At 36.1% G+C, this 17,500-nt stretch overlaps 1 protein-coding gene across 1 annotated transcript; it reads right to left on the bottom strand.

The window, feature by feature from the left end:
• Positions 1-12,896: 12,896 nt before the first annotated feature.
• LOC114287263 (linamarin synthase 2) lies at positions 12,897-17,311 on the bottom strand. Its single transcript, XM_082888968.1, has 2 exons — positions 14,896-17,311; positions 12,897-14,058 (listed from the first exon to the last, which is right to left on the bottom strand). Exons 1-2 carry the CDS (start codon positions 15,410-15,412, stop codon positions 13,133-13,135), a joined length of 1,443 nt encoding a protein of 480 aa, XP_082745094.1. The 5' UTR covers positions 15,413-17,311; the 3' UTR covers positions 12,897-13,132.
• Positions 17,312-17,500: the final 189 nt, after the last annotated feature.

The following is a 17,500-nucleotide window of genomic DNA, read 5'->3' as shown; positions in this document are numbered from 1 at the left end:
ATTTGAAAATGTTAGGGTTAAAAGAAGAGCGGTGCTATTAGCATTTCACGAATTATTTTGGATTTTTTATTTTTTTGAAAATTTTCAAACTTTTTAATTTTTTTTTCTCCTCCAAATAATACCAAAATTATCCTTGTGAAAATATTTCACCCATTAAATGCATACCCCCCACACCCCAAAAAAACCCTTCTAAAAGAACCCTAACAAAGCCCACAAAGAAGAAGAAGAAGAGACAATGTGATTATTGTCTCTGATGTCTTATCTACCATTGTCACAGTTGGTATGCTATCTCTTTCTCTCTCTCTTTATATATATATACACATAATTTCTTAATTTTCTCATAATAATTTCTTCTCTTGCAGAAAAAAATTATAATAATTGGTTTAATTTTCTCAGTAAAACAGGTCTGAACCTATGAATAATGTTCGGTTACTTGTTTCCAAATAAATAATAAATGTTCGGTTACTGGTTCCTGAACAAATAAACAATGTTCAGGCCTGTGTTTCCGAATTTTGGTCATATGTCCGAGAGTTCAGTCTTGAAAAAATGATGAACATATTTTATTATTTTTGCCATTTTTTTCAATGAACTTACTTTTACAAGGCCAATCTCCTCTAAGTTAAGAACAACATCAAAGTTATGAACATTCTCTAAATTTTTATTATTGTACTTCTCTCGTCTTATGGAGTTGTGGTTGCCAAACAAACTTTCACTCACTGTCATTGCTGGAGAAATGTAGGTAATCAAATGGTTGTCACCGTTACTATCGGAATAATGCCGCCAAAGGGCATTTAAGGTTTTGAGGGTAGGTAGATTTTGAAGGTAGGATTTGGGAAAGATAGATGGGTGGTGATGGAGATGAGTGCTCTCATAAATCCTAATTCATGATGTAGTGGGTGTGTAGGTTTAATTGTGAGATGGGGTGTCCCAAAATTAATGATATCTTTTGTAGTAATTTTATTTGAGGTTATTATTGTAATAAAAAAACTAAAAATTAGGGGGTTTAAAATAATTTATGAGGTGCTAATTGTAGACACCCTATTTTTGACTGTCCTCAAGACTTGGATGTTCTTGTAGCTACATCTAGTGACAAGTTTAGTTGCTCGTCAAGCGCTCGAACTCCGCAGCGGAACGCCACAGGTTTGAGCTTTCCAAACCCTGCATTAATTCTATCTCATTTTTGGACCATGTTTTAGTCCTTCCAACATGTTATTCTTGATGCACTGCCGGCCATGTTAAGGCATTGCCGGCCATTGATGTGCCCTATCGGCCATCAATGAACCCCAGTGATGGCCGGTCAGCCACCAGTGTATCAGTAGATATTTTCTGATGTTTTGTGCCAGCTATTTGCACAGGTTGAGCCATCTGCTTGCACGTGTATGATTGGATCTCTTTGAGAGGATTTTGTATCTTTTATATATAGAAGCCTTCCCCTTGTATGCTCAAGGTTGGAAATTTTGAAGACAAAAATTTATCTCTCTCTCTAGAATCCTCTCTCTCTAAATATTTTGCCTTAAAGCCTAAATTCTCTACACTTTTGCTTGTGAGCTCTTGATCAAACTTGATCACCATTGTGTTGAGGTTACTTGAGGTCCTATTTAAGCTTTAGAAGAGGATATTAGCTTGGTTTGACTTGCCTTTGTTGCCTAAATAGCATCTTGTCTTCAAAGAGATAGAATACTTGTATATTAAGTCTAATTTAAATACTTGTTTGGCCACGTTTGCATGCTGTTTTGAGGTTGGTTTTAACCTCTAAAATCTCTGTTTTTATGGTTTAAAATGGTGGTTTGAGGTTTGATTTGAGTTAGGAGTAGTCCACCCTTTTTGTAGCTTGTTTATTAAAGAGTTGTGCCATCTTTCAAAGCTTTTAAAACAACTTTTTTGGCTCTTTTATCTACTGAATTCCAGGGAATTTTCAGTGGTAAAAACCTTGTTTTGAGGTCCAAAATAGGAGGGGGTGGCCTCTCATCCTTTTGTCTTGTTTGCAAGTGTAGATAGCCTAACATGTGAGCATGTTTTTTCACCTTTTTGTGACTTGATCTCAGCATGTTTTAGCTACTGATTTGGCATGATTTAACTCAGTTTTGGGCTTTCTTGGTCATATGAGCCTTGTCTTGCATGGTTGTAGTGCAAATGGCTTCACTAGCTTGGCATTTTAGGCCTCTAAACTTGATTTGCTTGAGATGTTTGCATGTTGAAGTGTCTTTTTTACATGTAATTTTAGTGTTCATAGCTCTATCACATGCTCATTTTCTTCACTCTATCATTGCTTTTTGGAGTTGCTCTTGAGTCTTGTTTGTAGCCTAACATGTGAGCATGTTTCTCTAGTCTTTTGTGCCTTAATCTCAGCAAGTTTTAGCCACTGTTTGGGCATATTTTAACTCTTTTCTGAGTTGGTATGGTCAGTTGAGCTTTATATTGCATGGCTATAGTGTAATGCTCTTCACTAGTTTAGTGTTTTTGGCTTTTGAACATGTTGTGCATGAGTTGCTTGCATGTTGTAGTATCATTTTTTATACCATTTTAGCACTGAAATATCTGCAACCTCCCTCACTTCTTCACTTTTCCATTTGTTTTGAGGTTTGGTTAACCTTAAGGTTGTGTTTAAGCTTGAGATGGAGCTTGTGCTCAATGGTTTTAATCCTCTTTTGAGGGTTTCTACTAACCAAAGGCATGATTTCTCTCATGTCTTAAATCATCCTTTGGTTGACCCCATTAGAGGACAATCACCTTGGACTTAACCGGTTAAAGAATGATTTGGTAATGTAAAATGAGTAAATAAAACATGACAAAGTAAAACATGAATAAGATAAGCATGTTGTGTTTGCATCGCATGCGTTCAATCAAATGTTATATTGAACACAAGGTAGATTGGAGCATTTCATACTCAAAGTGATGAAATGAGCCAATCTTTTTTGTCTCCATTGCCTTTGATCATTCATGACAAGGTAGTGGTCTAGAGTCTTGTTTTTGTGCATTTATTGAAAGTGTACAACTTGGATCTTTGGCCATCATGCACTGAAAATGCTTGATTGGTGGTTTTGGATCTAAGAGTGCCACTCCTTTGATGTTTTGATATGATAAGGAGGGGCACAGTACAAACATGTCCTTGGAAAACCCTTCATTTTTCTCTGTTTGTGCTCTGTTGCAGTGTGGTGATTCAGCACACCAGTGGCCGACAGTGGTTCACTGATGGTCGGCAGTGCTTCATCCTTGACCGGCAGGGGGCCGGCAGCAAGCATTCATGGCTGGCAGGCCACTAGTGCAGACCTCAGCATTGGTTTGGTAAGGTGGAGCAGAAAGTTCTGGAGTATGGTCAACCCTGCAAACAAAGCCTCTCAAGAGCAAACCGGAAAGCTTTTCGGGTCGAAAACCAAGTGCATGCATATTCAACTTCCCGAAGCAGAGTTGAGGCAGTGCAGTTTAGTGCTTTGCATGTTTAGTTAGCATGAATTTGTAATTTAATTAACTAGTTGCTAATTAGTTATGTGTTGTAATAATTAAGTAGCTTAGCTTAGTTATTTCTTTATTTTATTTTATTTTGTAATAATTAGTCTAATTAGTTTAATTAGATTAGCTTAATTAGCTTAGCTTAGCTTAGATTAGCTTAACTTATTAATTCGGACCCTCCTTAGCGAGGGCACAATGTTGTAATAAGTGTGCGTGCGCGCGGGCGTGTGTGTGTGTGTGTGTGCATGTCTTCCAACCCCGCATCTTTCTCCCTTTTACTTAACCGCTTTTGATGGTTAGATTAGGGACATTTTCAATTAGCATACCTCATGCTTGCATGTTTACATCATTCATTTGTCTTGCATGCACCGAGGCTCGGCGTATCATTCAAACTGCATTGTCAATTCAATATACTTCTTTGAATACGTGTTTCAAAGCATGTCATCAAATTGAATCGTATGCCATATTAGTAGCCGAGCCTATTAATTGCATTATTTCATGTGTTGCATTAGGCATCTTGTATAGTTAGGATCATGCATCTTTCTAACTATCTTCTGTTTTGGCTTGGAGTACTCGGTAAACTTTTACGCTTTAACATACTTGCATGAGTGTGAGTGTTACCATGAGGCTATTTGCTTAAATGATTAACTGCATGAATGTCTGTGGATGAAGGCTTGATTGCTTGAATTGGAACAATTCGACGAGTGTGAGTTTTAAGTTCACTTTGCGAAGTGGCAAATCATGTTTTAAGCCCACTTGAGGGTGGCAAATCCGCGTTTTAGCCCACTTGAGGGTGGCAAATTCGAACCATTTTCGAAAACAAACATGAATTGAATTTGTTCCAATTCTCACGATTTTGGTCTATACTTGTATGTGTGCGTCACATATTAAAGTTAGCTAATAATCAGAATAAGAACACATGAGGTTTATAAAACAACATATCATATTTAGTAGAGGCCAATCTTTGATCGGGCGAGCGGGGGTGCTCATTTCAGGACTTTCCCCTCTCATACCCAAGTTCCCGAGCCGAGGCAACTTTGGTGATGATGGACACGTGGCCTTTGGCACGAGTCAGGGTTTCCTAAAGTTTCCAAAACAAAATATTTAGGTGGCGACTCTGTAATCTGGCAAATCAGTTCAATTTTGGCATTATTTGATTTAAAATCGATTTTCTAAAATGATTTGCCGAATTGGACTCTTTGGTGTTTATCAGTTTCACATTGCACTTGTGAAACTAGATTCAGAACCGTGATAGGAGTTAGAACTATAGGACCAATTCAAGCTCTCCGAAAGGGGGGCGAAGAAAGTCGAGTCTACACTAATAGCAACACTCTAAAAGAAAGATAAATCTTAATTAAGATCTCGTTTGTCAATTATATATTTTAGTTAAAAAGTCAAAAAGACATTATAAATCGTCACATCATTCTTTCTATTTTTCTATATATCTTTTTATAAAAAGTCAAAAAATTACTAAAATAATATGTTCACAAACAAAACCTAAGTTACAATTTTTTTTTTTTTTTTTTATAAAAAAGTAATGATATAGAAATTAAATTTTATATGATGTGAATCCGTGTCTTTTATTTTTAATCAAAATACTTACTATTGTCCTTATAATTTCAAAAATATGTTTTGAATGTGTTTTTTTTTTTTTTTTTAAATTTTCTATTTGCAAATCATTTTGACGTATCATGTTTATTTTTTAACAATTTCGATAATGTCAATTTATGAACACCTTACAAAAAATTAAAAATTGAGTGGGTTCAATTGAACCCACAAAACAACCCTTAGCTTCGCCATATGTAGGTGTTATTCCAAGCCTTATTTGGCAAGACATTAGGCCTAATTTTGCTATCCTAAACCTAACTCTAAAATAATTTTTAAATTCCAAGTATGCTCAATAAACCCGGTATGTATGAACTATCAAATTAAAAAATAAAAGTAAAAATTGAAACAATGCTATATGAATTAACCATTCTGACATTTATTCAACTGGTTACAAAGATGACACTTAGACCCGTTTGTTTGGGCGCCATCACAGTTCGGAGTGGATTGTGATGGATGAACAGTGCATGTAGCTCATGTTTATTTTGTTTGTGGCCTCCGGATTGGTAGTTTGTGCAGACTAGGATGGGTCTTGGGCGAGTAGATTGATAGTCCGGGTGAAGAGGTGGTATTACAAAAATAGTCTGTCGACTTAGTGAGTTACCGGACGTTCGGCCGGTCAATGTGCCCGTCAATCGGTCAACTGATTTTTTTTTTTAACTTGTTGGACATTTTTTTTTAAACATTAATTTTTAATGTTTTTGTGTTTTTTGTTAAGTGAAAAACATAATTTTATTTGTTTTATTATTTTATATTTATTTTTATATAAAAATAATTTAACAATCCCCTCACTAACAAAACAAACACAATTTTACTAATCCCCTCACTATGAAAACAAACACAATTTTACTAATCCTCTCACTAACAATCCCCTCCATTCTACCTCTGAAAACAAACGGAGCCTTAGATGTCTAAATTACAATTGTCATAATTGGACATACAATATACATTTTTATAAAGTGTGTATCATAGAATTTTACTAAAAGTTTTGTCATTTTTTTTATACTTTATTATTATGTAACTAAATATTTTAAAATTGCAATTAATATTTTATAAACGAGCAAAAATTAATATTTAAAAAAGGAACAATTGCAAAAAAAGGTATTTGTAATAAGAAAAACCAATAGAATCAAACTGACTGAAAAAATTCCCATTGATTTTTCATAATATACAATCTATTTCGGTAATAACTTATATAGAAACATTTATAGAACTGCTTTCATACATGTTTTTCATTTATTTTTAATGTAAAATTTGTCAAACTTCTATAAAACCCTTAAAATTTCAACCAAATCCCTCTTCTATATCAAATTGAGAAAACACAATCACCATTTGTATCCCTATTCTACATCAAATCTGTTAGATATTGTAAACCCATTTTGGGCCTTTTTTGTTTGGTTACATGCGCATTGGGCCTTTTTTTCTAAAATTCTTATACTTTTGTACTTGTAAGTAAAATGTGCTTCTAGAACATTTTAGTTTTTAAATAGGAAAAACAGAGACAAATTGGGTCTGAAAAAGAGAGTAAGCCCCACTTCATTACTATATGTGGCTGTTTTTTAATGATATTGTGCATGTAATTAATTCCCAAATTTTCCCAACAGATTTTGGTATCAGAGCCTTGGGTGTGTTGCTTGAATATTGTGGTGAAATTAGGGCTTGTGTTGATATTTGTTGTTGGTTAAGTTGTGATGGATTTTACTACCACTTTCTTTCAACCCCAATTTCCTAGATTGGGTAAAGACAATTATGAGAAATAGAGTATCCAAATGAAAGTGTTGTTGGCCTCTCAAGATTTGTGGGATTTAATTGAAAAAGGGTATGAAGAACCCAACTCACAAGAAGATGAAGACAAGTTGTCAGAAAATCAAAAAAATGCGCTAAAAGGTTGTAGAAAAAGAGACAAGAAAGCATTATTTCTACTCTACCAATGCATTGATGAGTCAACTTTTGACAAGGTCTCCTCCGTCATAACTTCTAAAGAAGCTTGGGAAATTCTTAGGAATTCACATAGAGGCATTGATAAAACGGTATGAGTGCGGCTTCAAGTTTTAAGGGATGAATTTGAGTCATTGAATATGAATGAGAATGAGTACGTTTCAGATTACTTTACAAGAACTTTGAGTATTGTAAATCAAATTAAAAGGTATGGTGAAAATCTTGATGATGTGCGTGTGGCAGAGAAGGTTCTACGGTCACTAAGTTCCAAATTTGAGCATGTGGTTGTTGCCATTGAAGAATCGAAGGATCTTAATATCATGACAGTTGATCAATTGATGGCCACGCTTGAAATACATGAGCAAAGGATAAACAAAAAAGCCTCTAGTTCCCTTGAGCAAGCTCTTCAATCCAAGTTTTCTTACAAAGAAGAAAAGGAGTAAGGCAAGTCCCAAAGAGAAAGAGGAAGAGGGTATGAAGGTTGTGGTATAGGCTATGGAAATCGTGGAAGAGGCTATGAAAGCTATGGAAGAGGCTATGAGAGCCATGGTAGAGGTCGTGGAAGTAGAGGTAGAGGTGGAAGAAACATTATTGGAGGTGGAAAAGGCCAAAATTCATATGATCCAAGAGGAAGAGGAAGAGAAAGAGGAGGAGGAAATTACAACCGTTCATTGAATAGGCATGGCTATGACAAGAGAAATGTGGAATGCTACAATTGTCATAACTTTGGGCACTATAGCTATGAATGTAGAGCAAAGTCAAGCAATGAAGTTGTTGAGTAAGTGAACTATGTTGAAAAAGAGAGTAATGAAGTGGGGCTTACTTTGTTGCTAGCTTATAATGGGTCTGATGTGGTATCTTGATACCGGGGCTAGCAGTCACATGCGCGGCAAGAAGCATATGTTTGTTGAACTTGATGAAGCGGTGCAAGGCCATGTTACATTTGGTGACTCCTCCAAAATTCCGGTGAAAGGCAAAGGTAAAATTCTAATCAAACTCAAGAATGGAAATCATGATTTTATTTTTGATGTTTATTATGTTCCGAATATGAAGAATAATATTTTGAGTTTGGGCCAACTTTTAGAGAAGGGCTATGATATTGGCTTGAAAAATCTTTACCTTACTATTAAAGATGCTGGTGGTAATTTGATTGCTAATGTGAAAATGTCCAAGAACAGAATGTTTTCTTTGAATATTCAACATGATGCTATAAAATGCTTGAATGTTATTGTCAAAGACAAGGCTTGGTTATGACACTTGAGGTTTGCGCATCTCAACTTTGGTGGCTTGAAGCTTTTATCAAGTAAGAATGATGAGAGGTTTGCCAAACATTGATCATCCGAATGAAGTTTGTGAAGGGTGTATTCTTGGTAAGCATCATAGATCGCGCTTTGCAAAACAAGTGAAGTGGAGAGCATCAAAGCCCTTGGAGCTTGTGAACACCGATGTATGTGGACCTTTGAAGCCTATGTCAAATGGGAATAATAGGTACTTCCTCACTTTTATTGATCACTATAGCCGAAAGACGTGGGTATACTTTCTAAAGAGGAAGTCCGAGGTGTTTGATGTTTTCAAGGAGTTCAAGACACTAGTTGAGAAGCAAAGTGGCTACTATATCAAGGTGTTGAGATCCGATCAAGGCGATGAGTATACATTTGATTTTTTTGAAAATTATTGCAAAGAGCATGGAATTATGCATCAAGTAACACCATCATATATGCCACAATTGAATGGAGTCATTGAGAGGAAGAATAGAACAATCTTGGATATGGCTAGAAGTATGTTGAAAGGGGAATGTGTGACTAGAGAGTTTTGGGCTGAAGTCGTTGCATGTGCTGTTTACTTGTTGAATAGATATCCAACAAAAAGTGTTAACTTGAAGACACCGGAAGAGGCTTGGAGTTCATTCAAGCCAAGTCATCTAAGAGTATTTGGGTGCATTGCATATGCTAAAATTCTGGAAGCTAGATTAATGGGGTACAACTTGTACAACCCCATCACTTAGAAAGTGATCATGAGTACAGATGTCATCTTTGAAGAAAAGGAAATGTGGGATTGGAAGCAAAAAAAAGCCCTTAAGGATATTGAACTTATGCTTGAAGAAGAAAAGGTTGAAAATCCAAATGAAGTTGAAAAAGAGCCACAAACTCCTCCACAAGGGTACCCCTCATCTTATAGAGGTGATTCCTCATCACTATCATCATCATCATCGGAGGCTAGTTCAAGTGAACGTCCAAGGAAGACAAGAAGCTTGCGAGAGATTTATGAAGTTGCTAAAATTGATAAAGACAACCTGAACTTGTTTTGTTTTTTCATGGATTGTGATCCACTTAGCTATGAATAAGCCATCTAAGAAGAGAAATGGAAGAAAGCTATGAATGAAGAAATCAAGGCAATTGAGAAAAATGACACATGGGTGCTTACTAGCTTACCACAAGGCCACAAAGCAATTGGTGTGAAATGGGTCTATAAAACAAAGAGGAATGCAAGTGGTGAAGTGCAAAGATGCAAGGTAAGATTGGTTGCCAAAGGCTACAAGCAAAGACTCGGAATTGATTATGGTGAAATATTTGCTCTCGTGGCTCGTTTAGAGACTATTTGATTGATGATTTCTCTTGCCGCCCATTATAAATGGAGTATTTATCAACTTCATGTGAAATCAGCGTTTTTAAATGGCTTTCTTGAAGAAGAAATTTATGTTGAACAACCCTTGGGGTATGTCAAAGTTGGGCATGAAGATAAGGTGTATAAGTTGAAAAAAAGCTCTTTATACGTTAAAACAAGCACCACGCGCATGGAACGCTAGAATTGACAAGTATTTTTATGAGGATGGATTTGATAAATGTCTTTATGAGCATGCTTTGTATAAGAAGACGGATGCCAATGTAAATGTATTACTTGTGTGCCTTTATGTTGATGATTTGATCTTCACGGGAATAATCCTAAGATGTTCAAGGAATTCAAGATGAGTATGATTCGGGAGTTTGAAATGACAAATATTGTTTTGATGTCTCAATTTCTTGGCATTGAAGTTGAAATGACAAATATTGTTTTGATGTCTCAATTTCTTGGCATTGAAGTTGTGCAAAGGGAAGATGGAATTTTCATTTCTCAAAGTGGCTATGCAAAGGAGATACTCAAAAGATTTGGGATGGAGTCTTGTAATCCGGTAAACACTCCAGTAGAGAGTGGGTTAGAGCTAAGGAAGAGCACCAATGGTGGCAATGTTGATCCAACTTACTTTAAAAGTTTGGTTGGAAGTCTCCGGTACCTTATTTGCACTAGACCAGACATACTTTATGGAGTTGGGCTGATTAGTAGCTACATGGAAACACCAGATCAATCACATCTCAATGCGGTAAAGAGGATTCTTCGTTATATCAAAGGTACACTCAATGATGGTTTACTTTATTCATGGACTAATGATCTCACACTTGTTGGATACTTCGATAGTGATTGGGGAAGAGATTTGGATGAAAGAAAGAGTATTTTAGGTTTTGCTTTCTACTTGGGAAATGCTGCATTCACTTGGTCATCTAAAAAGCAAGCAATTGTCACTTTGTCTACTTGTGAAGCAGAGTATGTAGCAGCTAATGCCACTGTTTGTCATGCTATATGGTTAAGGAACCTATTGAAGTACTTGGGATTTTCACAACAGAACTCCACAGAGATTTTGTTGATAATAGATCGACAATAGCCTTGGCAAAGAATCCGATGTATCATGAAAGGAGTAAGCACATTGACACTCGTTATCATTTTATTCGGGAACATGTGAAGCAAAAGGAAGTGGAGCTAGTTCCTTGCAAGTCTTATGATCAAATTGCTGAGATTTTCATAAAGCCTTTGAAGCATGATGTATTCAATAGATTGAAGATGATGCTTGGTATGAAAACTTTTGAAAATTGGGTTTAAGGGGGAATGTTAGATATTGTAAACCCATTTTGGGCCTTTTTTGTTTGGTTACATGTGTATTGGGCCTTTTTTTTTTGTAAAATTCCTATACTTTTGTACTTGTAAGTAAAATGTGCTTCTAGAACATTTTAGTTTTTAAATAAGAAAAACTGAGATAGAAAAAAAAAAAAAAAAACACTCAGCAAGGAGGAGAAAAACGTGAGAAAAGAGAAAGGTTTTTCTTTTTTTTTTTTGTGTTGCTCTGTATAAGGTGGAGGGGAAAGCTTTGTAAAGCTGATTTTTAGTGAAAAAGCACAGATTTTTGATGCCCAAATAAGTGTTTACTGATGCTTTTGCTTTTATGATTATTTGTGCTGAAAGTTGTTTGCTTGAAGCTGAAAATCTGTGCAAAAAATTCAGATTGTTGATAGCTATGTTTGTGCTCTGTTTTTGGTCCATCAGTGGCTGTTTTTTTAATGATATTGTGCATGTAATTAATTCCCAAATATCCCGAACAAAATCAAGAAAATATATCACCATCTGTATTGATTCTTTAACTATCGATTCGGACATTAAATTGAGAAAACACCATCTGAATTGATTCCTCAACCATCAAAATTTGCTTTCAAGCAAATCCCTCTTAACCATCAAACTGAGGATTGGTTCGGTGCTCGACTTAGCATTTTGCGACTTAGAAAAAAAACTTTTGTTGGGGTGAGGGAGGCTCTAACTCTCGACCCTCTTAACCATCAAACTGAGGATTGGTTCGGTGCTCGACTTAGCATTTTGCGACTTAGAAAAAAACTTTTGTTGGGGTGAGGGAGGCTCGAACTCTCGACCTCATAATAAGTCAGACAATAAGCTATGAGACCTACAAGCTAGCCAACTGCGCCACCACCCCAGTTGAAATTGATGTGCCTGGTTATCAAAATATTGAGATGTGGTTATGTAGCATGTAAAAGTTTTTCCCCAAATTCATAGCATCGCTTTTTCCTAATCTTTGTCTACCAATAACCAATATTTTGATTATATAATCTACTATAATTGTAATAAAAAAAAAAGAAAAGAAAAGAAAAGAAAAGGGGGCAGGCAGTACCCAAATCTTGTAGGGATTTCATTTGAAGGCTCGGATAGTGTTGAGTTGAGATATTCATAATTTGACCGTGATTTTGATAATAATAAGAAAAAAATGAAGTTGCATAATTTACTCTGCTTTAGGGTTGTTTTGCATATCACATTTGGATATTTTCTTATTTTTATGTTTTTATTTGTTCCACTAATATGTTGCTCTCTTGTTACACTGCTACACTACGGTGCTTAAATTATAATTGTTGTTTAGGCATTAGTATTTTGGAAATCATGTGTTTCTTTTGCTAAAATTATAAACTTTTATGCCAATCACTGCTATTGCCTTTTCTGATATAGGAAATTGCTAAAATCCGTAACACACTGTAAGTGAAGCTAGCTCATGGTAGAGTCTTTTGACTTATGTTCTTGGCCACTCTACCCTACCCAGGCCAGATTACATTGACCACTTAGCTTCCTCACCCTACACCCATACATTCAAGCCCAAGCCATCGCTGGAGGGGAGAGGAGCAATTATTCAGTACCGTGTGCGAAAGCCATTTAATGGTGTGGAACTCACACCAATGCACGACCTGGATCCCATGTGTAGTAATGTTGCAATTCAACAAATTTGAGAGATAGAATTTTTAAAGAACATCCGATCCGACGTTGAACACCACTTGAAGGGAAAAAAAAAAAAAAAAAAACATAAATTGAACTCCTTATGGTTTCTCTCCATTTGCAGCATTTTACCTTACTCTGTTAGATCTCTTTTCAATCACTACAGGGTAATATTTCAGTCACCATTGTGCAATCGCACCGATGTTCAAATTAAATATCCCTTCTAAAAAAGAAGGATCTAAATTTACTATTTTGACAACTATAGTCTATATCCACGATCCTTTATCCATATCACGTGAGAGAGTGAGAAGGAATGCTTACCAAAGTGACACTAAAACTACAAATTTGATACTTAAATAATGACAAAATAAATTCCAAGGCATTACAACACAACACATTTAATACTATTATGCCAATACTATAACACCAACAAGTTGAATCAAATATACCTTTACACTCAATAGTATTTTGAGCTATCCTAATTTCTAGCAAGATGCATTTCATCACAATGAGGATTATGAATCAAACCGTAATTTCTAAAACTAACAGCTTGATACTTAACCTATGCAAGAAGAGCCTCTTTAATGAATCTATCAAAGCCATTGAAAGATGATCCCCCAACATCAGTAGCTTCTTCTGCTTTCTTCTTCCATTCCTTAGCTCTTCTCCTCATTTCCTTCCCTTCATCCCCTTCCATCATTTCCCTAACAAGTGCTTCAACTTCTCTGCGCTTCACATCATGATCAATCTCCATTCCAATCCCCCAGTGGATGCATGCATATCGGCAATTCGTTTGTTGGTCAGCAAAGAAAGGCCAACATATCACAGGCACACCTTCACATACGGTCTCCATCATAGAGTTCCACCCACAATGTGTTAAAAAGGCACCAACAGATGGGTGTGCCAACACTTGGGCTTGAGAGCACCAACTCACTAGCAATCCCCTATCCTTTGTCTCCTCCAAAAACTCCTCGAGTAACATTGCTGAATCATCCATCAGAATGTCAGGTCTAACGACCCATAAAAATGGGTGCTTGCTGTTCGCAAGCCCCCAAGCAAATTCTCTCAAGTGTTCCCCGGTCATCACCGTAATACTTCCATAGTTCACATACACGACTGTGTCATGCTCTCTTTGGTCTAGCCATTCGAGGCATCTTGAGTCCTCCTTCCATAAGCTTGAATTGAGTGAATTGACTTGGCTATCATCCACGTGCTTGCATAGCAAGGGAAGTGGTCCGATGGTATAAATGCGAGGGAATTTGGAAACAATTGCCTCTAGCACTTCCTGTTCGAATGCATCAAAAGTGTTGAAGATGATTGCTGGAGCTTTTAAGCAGTTCTGTGCTTCCTCTCCCATGAAGTCAAACACGATTGCGTTAGGGTTAGTGGTTCTAAGATGGCTTGGGAGGTCCTTGAGCCGTATATTTCTCATGCCCGGAATCCAATCGATAGGAGTATCAAGAGTACCATCACTCATGAAGTTCTCATCTGAAGATAAATATTATATACATGAATTGTGAAATTCATCCTTTTGTTTTATGGATAGGTTGAAAAATGTTAAAAAAACAACCTGTAACAACTATAATTTTCGAAAATGGTGAAAAAAAGGGCATACACACACACATATATATATATATATAAAAAAGAAGAAGAAGAAGAGAAACAGATAATATGATAGTAGTAATTAATTAATAAAATTTAAGCATCAAATCATAAGAGAAACTCCAGATCTTGTATGGAGAAATAAAGAATGAAAAAATAAATAGGTAAATATATCATAAAGATGGGAATAACAGAACGATTTTGCTTCAAATAGAAATGAAGATGCTATGTTGAAGGTATATTTTAATTATTAAAAACTTTTGGTAATAGTAAAACTGAAATCTCAATACCTTCTACCCCATTTGCTCACTAACCAAACAAGTTAATGAAATCTTGTCAAGCAATAAACATAGAAAGGATGACCTATGAAGATGAAGTAGCATGCAAGCTCAAGAAACATGATGGTTCATGAAAAACTCAAAACTCAAAGCTCAATATCCTTTTACCCAATTTTCTCACTAACCAAACAAGTTATAGAAACCTTGCCAAGAACTAAAAATAGAAAGGACCTATGATGTCTACACTATATGACACTAAATAGCCTGATGAGAAGCCAGAAGAACTCAATAAAGTTGGAATGATTTATGAAAAACTCAAAACTCAATAATACCACTTACCCAATTTTCTCACTTACCGAACAACTTATAGAAACCTTGGCAAGAACTAGACATAGAAAGGAGGACCTATATGCTGTAACCACAAAAAACCAAAGCAAACAAGTACCTTTGAAAGGAAAAATGCCTCTTCTGATGAGTTCACGGTAATGGAGGTACCCCATGAAGGAACAAGCCGAAGCAGTCCAGAACTGAACCTCTGGAATCCCCATTTCTTTAGCAGCTTCTATAGCAAAACTCATCACTCCATCCGAGACTATACATGAAACGCGAGGCACTTCGGACGTGGAATTTAGCCTATGCAATAGATCTATGAAAGGAACCAAACAGTTCTTCCGGACGGAATCACACAGGGCTGGGACGTCTTGGGTGGCGTCACGGTCTGATGGTGGAAGTCCATCTGGGATGGTCTCAAACCGGAACCCCAGCAGGCCCTTGACGGAGTCCGAGTCTGGGCCTTTGGACCTAACCAAACGCCTGTGGTTGAACTCAGTGTTGACAAAGGTGACATGGAAGCCTCTTGAATAGAGAAGCTGGGCTAGTAGCATCAAAGGTGTAACATGGCCTTGTGATGGGTATGGAACGCATACTACATGAGGCTTTCTTGTTTCTAGTTCTGAACCCATTTTCCAGCAAAGCAACTCCAAGCAATATACTCTGGAATTAAATTGAATTGAATTCAAGGCCTGTCCAAACTTCCATATCTACATCTGATACTATTATATGGTGTTCCCCTAATTTTGAAGCTTCCGTATCTTTTTTATTTTTTATATAAAAAAATAATAAAACTTGAAGCGGTGTCACATTCAATAGTGACCATGGGTTTGAGAACCAGATGGGATGATGATTAATCACTGTTATAGAGTTACTCAAAGTGATGGGTATTAATAGCAACCATTCATTATAGATTTTATTTATTTATTTATTTTATATCAACTACCAAAGCACAAAATATAGTTTGACAGAACTTCTTCATGATTATATCATCTAATTAAAAAATATTGATGTGATTCCATTTTTTTTTTTAATCGGCAAATGTTAATTGTTAATTATTAAATTAGCACATGTGGAAGAAAATCTCCTCACTCTAGGTAAAGTATCTAAATGCTTGCACTCCCTTAACCTTCTTAGAGACTAAGTTCTAAGTAAGGTATGATGGCCAATTAAGTTAGATCTAGTTAGTTTATTGATGTGATTCCATGACTGAACAATGTTGATTTTTTTTGTCCAAGGAAACCAATTAATTTGTGACTTCTGTTTGCATAGATTTGGGGGAGAGAGAGAGAGGTGACCACAAAGAGGATTACAGTTTGGCTTTTATTTAAAAAGAAAGAAGATATTTTAGAATTGTGGGGTCGTTAGTTGTCACTACTGATTTTGTCATATTGAGGAGTTGTTGACTTATGGTTTGATACATTTTCCCAAGAAAATAAAGACAACATTTGTTCGTAGAATCTTATAATGTATTGTCCATTAGTGGGCCATGAAACTGAGACTAGAATCTGTCAACGGTGAATATTTAACATGGGCCAACTTTCATTTCAACCAAAAAAATTGTCATCTTTGCTTCATATTTGTAGGCAGGTTCGTAACTAAACAAGTTGAGTAGTTACTGTTTAAAATTTTAAACCATGTTAGAAGCTTTACTTGTTTATCTTTTGAGTCAATTTCTGTTTCTTTGCAAGTTAATCCACTCTAATATATTTGTCTGACTTCTCACAAATCTTGCTTTTCTACCTTCCTCTACTATCAATCTTACCTACTTAGGAGAGTACTAAAGCAGTTTGTGAATGTCTCCAAATATTGAAAAGTCTCACTCAGATAATTCTTGAAGCTCTAACATAAACACAACCTAACCTCGTAAATGTAAGTCCTGTTTGGGATTAATATTTGTAAATCAATTATTTGAAGTACTTTTTAAAAAAAAAACTTGAAAATTTGAAAATATCACTATACAACCAGCATCATCTCTATTGTTACCACCAATCACTCTCGTCATCACCATCACCGCTCCAAAATCCCACCACCGCTCTAGAATCACCACCACCTTCATCTCTACCACCAAAACACAATCACTGCCGCCACTCCAATATCATCACCACCACCACCATCACCTCAACCTCTACCACCAATATTGCTGTCACTAGCACACCACCATTATCCCACTGCCATAAAACTGATGCCGCTACTGTCACCACCACGATCACTCCATTACCATCATCACCACCATCCTACCACCTCCTTTGCCACCTTTACCCACCACAATGCAGTCACCATTGCCACCGCTGCCACATCAATACGAACCAATCCACCACCACAATATAAAAAGATGAAAGAGAGAATTAGAAAATTAACTAAACTTCTGCTTCTTGTTCATAACAAACAGTTTGTTTAAATTCCACACTTATATTCAGCTTGCTTCACATTACCAGATCTACAAGACTTCCTTTCCAAACCTTGAATTTCCAAGAATTTTTTGCTCACACCGAACAAGAAAAATTATGTTTTACCTCATGGAGTCTCACCACTCAATTGCAGAATGTCTTACCAATTGACTTCTCAATGTTTAATTATTCAGATTTATTTGAATTTTCCTTGAAGATTATTAAAATCATTGACATAAATTATTTTAGTGCTATACACCATTAACCCTTTGTAACTACTTTGACTCTCGCATCACAGTATGAAGAGATATGATTATCTTTGAAGTTTTA

Source organism: Camellia sinensis, chromosome 1 (assembly GCF_055761805.1).
Source record: "Camellia sinensis isolate YWXY chromosome 1, ASM5576180v1, whole genome shotgun sequence".
Classification (NCBI taxonomy): domain Eukaryota; kingdom Viridiplantae; phylum Streptophyta; class Magnoliopsida; order Ericales; family Theaceae; genus Camellia; species Camellia sinensis.
Note: the sequence above shows the minus strand (reverse complement) of the source record. Positions and strands in the feature narration are given on the sequence as shown.